This window comes from Arachis ipaensis, chromosome B03 (assembly GCF_000816755.2).
Source record: "Arachis ipaensis cultivar K30076 chromosome B03, Araip1.1, whole genome shotgun sequence".
In the NCBI taxonomy this organism is placed as follows: Eukaryota; Viridiplantae; Streptophyta; class Magnoliopsida; order Fabales; family Fabaceae; genus Arachis; species Arachis ipaensis.
The window spans coordinates 132,605,105-132,614,612 of NC_029787.2; the positions used below are offsets into that span (position 1 = coordinate 132,605,105).

The window sequence follows — 9,508 nt, forward strand, 5'->3', positions numbered from 1 at the left end:
TGCGGTTTAGAGTTTTGTGCTGATCATCATTGAATAAAGAGGCGTAAGCTATCAGTATTCTTAGTTTGTTAGTCACACCCTTGAGTTTCGTGCTTTACTGTTGCTACTTGCTTCTTGATCAAAGAAAGGTCGGCGTTCCAATCACATTTAACCACGTGACACCATTTAATTTCTTATATACTTTTCTCAATTATCACTTGTTACACACATAATTACACATTTTTTTTTTCATTTTTGGTTGGTACTTNNCCTCTTCTTCAGGTTCCTCTCTCTCTCTCTCTCTCTCTCTCTCTCTCTCTCAAACTTCATATCTTTTTGCCTTGTCTATGATGTTAGTTGGTACTTTGGCTTTTTTTGTTTTTCTGATAACAACAAACACAACTATGGTAACCCTAATCATGATAAGAAGTAATTATGGATTGAAAAGGAGGGTAAAAAAAAAGGAAATTGAAACTTGCTGTGGGGGAGGAGAATCCTAAATGTTTGTGATTTGGTGGCTGATTAAGGGAGTCTCTTTTGAAAACTTACTTGTTTGCTCACAATTTAGCTACTCTGGTTTTTCCCCTGCATATGCCCCCTGGTTTCTGAATATTACTTGTGGTTATTCACAGCAAAACAAAATTACCCTTATTGTGTGGACTCACCTCAAGATAGAATAAAGATTTTTGGGGTCTAGTGGATTTCAAATAGTGATAGTTTAGGGAGGAAAAAAAACTTTCAATTATTATTACAGGGAAAATGTAAATTGTTTCTGATTGTTATTGCCCCCATTTGATTGTCTTTTTCTATTTTTCCAAAATTGGATTTTTTTTAATATGTGACATGATTGTTTATTTTATTCCGAAGGATCCATTGGAGAGGCAATATACAGGAGATGGCACAGTTGACTATGAAGGCAACCCAGTTCCTAAGGAGAATACTGGCGGGTGGAGAGCATGTGCATTTATCCTTGGTAAGCTTTTACATTACCCTTATGTAACAAATAATCTATAATCTATTTTGTTTATAACATTTTTATCTAATATAAATCACAGGAAACGAGTGCTGTGAACGTTTGGCTTTCTTTGGTATTTTAACAAATCTTGTTACCTATCTTACCAACAAACTACATCAAGGAAATGCCTCTGCTGCAAAAAATGTTACCATCTGGCAAGGCACTTGTTATCTTACAACTCTGATTGGAGCTGTTCTAGCAGATACATATTGGGGAAGATATTGGACAATTGGTGTTTTTTCCACTATTTATTTCTTGGTAATAGGATGAAACAGCTTTCTTCTTCTAGTCATATATCCATTTTGAAACTTTCTTCTCTTCACAGACATTATTAAACGAGTTCATTCTTATGATAAGTTTCTTCTTCTCTAGTACTAGTAGTACTTCCATGGCTTTCATGTAAGATTAGTATTGTTGGCATGTTATTCTCGCTATATTCTGATTTCGACATGCTATAAATTATACAAAAATACATGTTATTATCTTCGTTGCTAGTAGAAAGCATGATGATTGTTTAACAGGGATCTGGAGCAAAATTGGTGAATAGAAGATAGTAATTTTCAGTGTGTTGAATAATTCAAGTTTTCATAAATGGATTTTATCTATCAAAGATATATCCTTGCATAAGAATTGTAAGTGCAGTCAAGGCATGTGCACTGCACAGTATTTTGCACAAGTAAATTTGTAATGTGTATAGGATGATATTAGGTGATTTCTAGGTGCTCTTTTTCGGCTCTTTGCATTGAGTGCGAATTCTCCTATGTCATTGTACATGGGTAGGAAAAGGTGAAAGATGTGGAAGAAAACAAATATTATGCCCTCAAAGAAACTTCAAAAACAAGGATCTGAATATCAGTTTTAGGTGCATTGTGATCTAAACTTTTTCATTCTTTTACACTGCTTTTACTTCAAATCTAGGTTTCTCACCATGCTAGTGTTCTTTGTTATTATGTTTTTTTACTACAGCTTTGCATGTTGCTGTTAATTGTCTTTTCATATTTGTAATATGTGAATGGTTGTTTCATGCAGGGGCTGTGTATATTGACTCTTTCTGCATCAGTTCCTGCTTTGAAGCCTCCTGAATGCTTGGGTTCTCATTGTCCTCCAGCTACTCCTGCACAATATTTTGTGTTCTACTTTGGTCTCTATGTGGTTGCCCTTGGAACTGGAGGTGTAAAAACATGTGTGTCATCTTTTGGGGCAGATCAGTTTGATGATACTGATTCTAAGGAAAGAATTACTAAAGCATCCTTTTTCAACTGGTATTACTTCTCTATTTACCTAGGTGCTCTTGCATCAAGCACCTTCATTGTGTGGATTCAAGACAATGTAGGATGGGCTCTTGGTTTTGGCATTCCCGCTTTATTTATGGGAGTATCGATTGTAAGCTTCTTTTTAGGCACACCAATCTATAGGTTTCTAAAACCAGGGGGGAGCCCCATTAAAAGAATTTGCCAGGTTTTGGTAGCATCTGCCCGAAAGCAGGAGTTGGCTGTCCCTGAGGATAGCAGTCTCCTGTATGAGACAGCAGACAAGAAATCTGCTATCGAAGGGAGCCGCAAACTGGAGCATAGTGATGACATGAGGTGATTTTTATATACCTTTGAGTTCTCCTGTCGGAGTTAATAGCTTTTTTCATTGTCACAGCATTGGGGCTAGTTTTGACTTTTCTCCAGCTGTTACTTCTTCATAGGCAACATTTTTTGTGAAAAATATCCTGGAGTTGCAATTTACTCACTGAATATTACGTAAAATCTTAAAACCCATAACAAGTTAAGTCTTTTGTTATCTCTCATTAACTGAAATAAATAGTGTAACCCTGATGTGGCATGTTAAGTGTCTCTGTACTGTCAACTCAAGCTATATGCAGGTTATATTTCTCATGCACACCCCTGCCCCTGTACTTCTGCTATGTTCTTTAGGTAGGAATTTTCAAACGCTATGCCCCTTAAGATGATTATGCAAAATTTTCCTTTTTATTTTGCTCCTTCAAATTGATGTCACTGTTTTGTCCCCTAGATGCATGATTAGAAGGAGGAATTTGGAGTGAAAGAAGGTAAGGATTAATTTCTCATTTAAATGTTAGAGTAGTACAAGAAGAAAAAATGAATGGATATCAGAATGTTACATGATAATCTTTCACTTCACCATTAACTCGGATGAGAATTAGCGGCATGTGTTAAGGAGCTAAGACCGTTAGTCTATATTAATATTTGGTTTTTTGGACTATCTGAACCATCTTTCTTGAAAGTTGTTGTGTATAGCTCATGTAGTATTGTTATCACCGATACTTTTGCTGTGAAGATTTGCTGCATCCTGCAGATAGGCATCAACTTGGGAATTGTGATACAAATTCAGCATCAAATTGGAATTTTAACCCTAGCAAAATATTGTTTTTGATGTAGTACTACAAGATGTTAAGCCCATAATTGATACTGCAATCTAAACATTGTAGAAAAATAAATGTATATGCTGAAGAAAAATAAAATAGACAGGCCAAGCATTTTCTTCTAATTAGTCCTTCCCAAATTCTATTTGTCCTTTATGTACTGCAGATTCCTTAGTTGATCCTTTTGCTAAATCTTTCCAGACCGTGTACCTTTTACCAGGCTCTATGTGTTGATTATTTGTGCAATATCAGCCGTAAGGATAGGTTTTTCAGGTAAGGGTTTGCTACCTTCCTATCTTTCTTTTGCTGTATGCTACCTCCCTGATGGCTTCTGTGAATCTGTCCCTTGTTTGCAGTTGAGAAATGAATGGGGGTTCAAGTGTCCTATCTAAAAAGCTTCGTGGCTGAGGGGCACATGGCTAGGCAGGTGCAGTTACCTGTCCTGTGGAATTAAATGTCCAAGTAGACACTTACGATGCCACATCAGGGGTTACCAATTAATCTCCTAAAAGAAAATATAAAGGAATCATTAGTTTGCTATGCACATAATAAATTCAGAGACTAAATAAATCAAGGACTCTTAAGTTTTTTATGTACTTACTGCTTCCTTCATTGCTAGAACTGCTTTGCTATCACAACTATCCTCAATGTATGGCAGATATAAAAACTTGAACAATGTCATATCTAACCTACCCCATGTAGGCTAATGGAAGGTTTCATTTTCTTTCTTGCTTTTCGTTTACCTTGTTTTTTTAATCTTGTCGGTTGACAGTTTTGTATGTTAACATTTTTCTTTTCCTTTTAAAATGTTTATTGCATCAGAAAATTGTATGCTAAAATTTGAAGATTGTGACATTCTTTTTGAGTAACTTCTGATCAAGAATATGCAATTGATAATGGCTCAAGTGTTCCAAGCTGCTTTAGAGTTCTTCCTTTTTACCCTTTTTATTTTTGACAGGCCAATTAACTTCAGAACAGGTTTTTCTGCTCAGCACCTTCTATAACTCCAAGTGATTTTTGTTTTGAATACAATGTAGGTGCCTCGATAAAGCAGCTATAGTGTCTGATGCTGAGAGCAAAATTGATTATTTTCCTGATCCATGGAGACTCTGCACTGTGACACAAGTTGAGGAACTGAAGATCTTGCTCCGCATGTTCCCAATTTGGGCTTCAGGAATCATTTTTGCTGCTGTCTATTCCCAGATGGCAACCTTGTTTGTGGAACAAGGAACGATGATGAACACAACTATCGGTTCCTTCAAGATCCCTCCAGCTTCCCTCTCATGTTTTGATGTGATAAGTGTTGTTGTGTGGGTCCCCATCTATGACAAGATACTTGTTCCACTTGCCAAGAAAATTAACGGCACGGAGAGGGGAATTTCTGTGTTTTATAGAATGGGAATTGGCCTTCTTGTTTCGGTTGCATGCATGTCGGCCGCAGCTGTGGTGGAGATCATGCGTCTGCAGCGTGCGAGAGAGCTCGACCTTATTGACAAACATGTTGCTGTACCCATTAGTGTGCTCTGGCAAATACCTCAATACTTCTTATTGGGTGCATCCGAGGTATTCATGTTCGCCGGACAGGTTGAGTTCTTCTACGATCAATCTCCGGATGCTATGCGGTCTTTATGCACAGCACTGCCACTTGTGAGTTTTGCACTGGGGAACTACTTGAGCTCTTTCATTCTTACCGTGGTAATTCACTTTACGACACAAGGCGGAAAACCGGGATGGATACCGGATAACTTGAACGAAGGTCATCTTGATTACTTTTTCTGGCTTTTAGCTGGACTTAGTTTCTTAAATTTGTTGGTGTACATTGTCACTGCCAAAAAGTACAAGAAGAAGAAGGCTATTGCTATTTTTTAAGGCCTTCAGGCATATCTATCTAGAGTGGAAGCATGTTATGACATTTCCTTTTTTTTTTTCTTTTTGGTGATTATTCTTTGTCTGAGAACTACTAGCTCAGGAACACAGCCTAAATCATCTAATATATTATTCTTTGTTATAAAAGTTTACGGGATAGAACATCTTTTAATTAATAATTTCTGTTACATAGTGCTAAAACTATGTGGACCACTGCTAATGGTTTAACTTTAAATATTATAGGATAGTTAATTTAATCATGCATAGTTGTATCCACAATTATGATAGGTTAAGGTCGTTACTCGTATGCCAAGGGACATAGAGACTGTTGATAAGTGTGCTATACCTCAAATTATAGATTCTCCTAACGTCAATTAATTTAAAAGCTGCACTCAACCCATGAGTTATGAGAATGGTGGACCTAACAGTTTGCCTACCATTCTTTGTAGGATTGTAGGTTATAAAAGTAAAGTAAAATGATGATAGTGACAATGAGGAGCTTTCATACGACACGAAAAATGTATCCACCATCCATGTGGCCATTGGATAAGAAACGATGATAATGTCTTTAAATTTATCAACGGCTGGTTTTGATTATTAGTCACCGATTACTTGAAGAATGGGTAAGCCTTGTAAAAAATATACATTTTATGGTTGGTCCTAAACTATGAAGAATTTAGTTCTATGTTCAGAAATTGTGGAATTTATTTATGGTGGATCAAAAGCTATAAATGATTCATCAAGATGGCAATGAGGTTATAATTTTATCAAGTAGAACTTTCCTCTCCTTGGGAGGAATTTGAGAATAGTCTTAAGCGGAACTAGCTCTCTGTTTAAGCAGTTCTTGATCTTTGTGTTATTATCTTTTGTTTTGCTTATTTAAGTCACTAAAAAAAAGCTATAAATGATTCGTTGGTCGAGGGTACGTGTCAATGATATATCATTAAACGAATTACGGATCAACTAATATAAGTCAACGACAAAAATAGGTAGCTAGAATAACTAGATTCTCAGCACTTGAGTCATATATGTTTGGCTCTGGTGTGTTTACTGTTTAGCCATTAGAGAACAAGAAATGGAACATTTGGAGGAACCCATAACACTTTTGGAAGATGGTCTTTTGCAGGTTCATGCCTACTTAGTTACCAACCATTATATATATATATATATCTTGTCCTATGTCATTTGCATATCATAATTCATACTGCATCAAGTAGTGAGTAAGGTTCAGAAAACATATTAACGTGAAAAAACTTGCACATATTAGCATTCATCACATCAAACATGGTACGTGCATATATGATATGTGAAATATGTAGAAGCTACAGGAGCAATGCTTGCTCTCCATTTCACTTCCATGTTCATTAATTAATGTTAATTTGCAGAATGAAGACTCTATTCACACTGGAGATGGGACAGTGAACATCAAGGGAGAGGTTGCCATCAAGAGCGAAGGTGGGACATGGAAAGCATGCCCCTTTGTTCTAGGTGATCATTTATGAAAACTTGTGTTGCTCTCACTGTTTTACATACATGGTGCTTTTTTATACTTATTTTTTCCATGTACTAACCACATTTATCTTTGTATATGGTTCTATAATTTATGCAGGTACTTTCTTCTGCGAACGGTTGGCCTATTATGGAATTGCCAGTAATCTTGTCACCTATCTAACAACCAGACTTCATGAAGGGCCTGTTTCTGCAGCAAGAAATGTTACCACCTTTCAGGGAACATGCTACCTTACACCTCTGCTTGGATCCTTCCTTGCTGATGCATACTGGGGAAGATATCGGACAATCGTTGTGTTCTATGGAATTTATCTCATTGTAAACTCAACTAAGCCTTATTATCATGGCCTGATATCATTGCCTGTATATGTGTCATTATATTATTTTTTTTCTTTAGTTGGTTGATAATTGAGGTTTTTTTTTTACAGGGAATCTGCACATTGACCCTTTCAGCAATCTTTTCAGCTCAAAGTGCTGTATTCTTCCTTGGAATCTATTTGATTGCAGTAGGGACTGGTGGGATCAAGCCATGTATATGGCCCTTTGGAGCAGACCAGTTTGATGATACAGATCATAAGGAAAGAGCAAGTAAAGCATTATTCTTCAATTGGAACTACTTCACTAGCAACATTGGTGCACTCATAGCAACCACCATATTGGTATGGACCGAAGAAAATATAGGATGGGGACTTGGATATGGCATTGCAGCATCGTTTATTGGTATTGGAATGATAGTGTTCTTTCTTGGTACACGTACCTACCGTTTTCTTAGGCCAGGGGGAAGTCCTATTACAAGAATCTGCCAAGTGGTTGTTGCTTCTTTACATAAGAGGAAATTGGAGGTACCTCAAGATACCTCTCTCCTCTATGAAACTGTGGCAGAGAATTCATCTGTTGAAGGAAGTCTTAAACTCGAGCATACCAATGGATTGAGGCATGTCAAAGCTTCAAATATCCTTTATTTAACACTGAATTGAACTGTTCTTGTGTTCATCTGAATAATCATTGATAGTACTACTTATGCCTCTTCGAAATTGTGTTACATCCTACAGTGCTAAGCTTTGCTTTTGTCTTCAGGTGCCTTGACAAAGCTGCAGTGAAATCAGATATAGAAAAAGGGAGTGAGGAAGTAACTAATCCTTGGAGGCTTTGCACCGTGACACAGGTGGAAGAGCTGAAGATTCTAATCCGCATGATTCCAATCTGGGCAACAGGAATCATCTTCAGTTCTGTCTATGCTCAAATGTCCTCGCTGTTCATTGAACAAGGGAAAATGATGGACAGGACTATTGGTTCTTTCACAATTCCCGCGGCATCTCTTTCAACTTTTAATATAGTTGGTGTCATCATTTGGGTTCTCATCTATGATAGAGTGATTGTTAAAGTTGCAAGACACTTCACTGGCAATGCAAGAGGCTTCACAGTGTTGCAGAGAATGGGAATTGGCCTGTTTCTCTCCATGACTTGCATGTCAGCTGCAGCTATATTAGAGAGCAAGAGATTACAAATAGCACAAGAACATGGATTGGTAGATGAAGATGTTTCTATTCCACTTAGCATACTGTGGCAAATACCTCAGTATTTTTTGCTAGGTGCTGCAGAGGTGTTCAACTTTATAGGACAGCATGAGTTCTTCTATGAGGAAGCGCCGGATAGGATGCGAAGTTTCTGCAGCGCGTTGGCGCTTCTGACAAATTCACTGGGAAATTACCTGAGTTCTTTTGTTGTCACAATTGTTGCTAGACTCACAAGAAAGGATGGAAGTCATGGATGGCTACCAGATAATTTGAATGAGGGCCATCTTGATTACTTTTTCTGGCTTCTAGCTGCACTTAGTTTCTTAAATATGTTGGTTTACATTGTCTATGCTAGAATGTACAAACAGAAGGCATATCGCAGGAACCTTTCTCAAAGGCTTAATTAATTTGTGTCTGGTAGAATTCTAAAGAGATGCTCTGATCCTAGTCTTAGAAGAGCTGTTTGAGATTTTGGTCACTAATCCAAGAACTAGTAAGAAGTGAACCACTGTACTCACTACAAGAGAATGAAACGGAATGAGAGGATCTTGTATCCCCACTGCTGAAGCTGTTGTTATTGTTGATGTTATCGGGTTGAATCTAGCTTAGGTTTCAAGTAGTCATCCCATACCCAGTTCCCTAAACATTTTCCTCGATTGCTTTTAGTTTATCATCAATACGTTTAATTCATAAATTATTAAATTTATGTTAAATTCGTCTCACCAGAGTCTATATATTTCGATACACACTGAAATGCAGAGTAGCCTTCATTCTTTCTTTCTTTTCTTTCTTTACACTGGCTTGATAGTATACAAGGTCCCCACTTGCGATGTTGAACTTTCGACATGTCCCCAAGAATGTCCTCGTCTTTACGAAATAAAGTTACAATACCATTAGAGTAAACTACCATTTATATCCACGAAAGTTGAAAACGCTGACATATCTACCCATAGAAAAAGGAAATTACCACTTGTACCCATGAAATATAGATTTCGCATAATAAAATTATCCAAACACTAAAAAATTATCTAAAATCCCTAAATTAGCTTTATCTTCACTATCACACCACCTCCTTCACCCAATCACCTTTCTAACCCTAACCCTCTTCACCCAGCTACCACCCCTCTTTTCCTTTCTAATCTCAAATTCCACCACCACCTGCTTCACCCAGCCACCACTCTCTTTTCCTCCAAAACTCACACACGGAGACATTACACACACACCCCACCTGAG

At 37.3% G+C, this 9,508-nt stretch overlaps 2 protein-coding genes across 3 annotated transcripts in view; both read left to right on the forward strand.

The window, feature by feature from the left end:
• Positions 1-5,396, forward strand: part of LOC107632109 (protein NRT1/ PTR FAMILY 8.3) — a gene marked incomplete at its 5' end in the record, with an annotated part of 11,633 nt that extends 6,237 nt beyond the window's left edge. Inside the window, 5 exon segments of the mRNA XM_021119956.1 lie at positions 847-952; positions 1,035-1,252; positions 2,024-2,580; positions 3,585-3,656; positions 4,421-5,396. Coding sequence (XP_020975615.1) covers positions 847-952; positions 1,035-1,252; positions 2,024-2,580; positions 3,585-3,656; positions 4,421-5,252 — 1,785 coding nt within the window. The 3' untranslated portion in view covers positions 5,253-5,396.
• LOC107634022 (protein NRT1/ PTR FAMILY 8.3) lies at positions 5,520-8,988 on the forward strand. Of its 2 annotated transcripts, none has more exons than XM_021119957.1 (5): positions 5,520-6,375; positions 6,635-6,737; positions 6,859-7,076; positions 7,187-7,692; positions 7,836-8,988. In XM_021119957.1, exons 1-5 carry the CDS (start codon positions 6,325-6,327, stop codon positions 8,680-8,682), a joined length of 1,725 nt encoding a protein of 574 aa, XP_020975616.1. In that variant the 5' UTR covers positions 5,520-6,324; the 3' UTR covers positions 8,683-8,988. The 2 variants fall into 2 exon arrangements, with proteins under 2 accessions (XP_020975616.1, XP_020975617.1); XM_021119958.1 differs by lacking the exon at positions 5,520-6,375 and adding an exon at positions 6,411-6,536.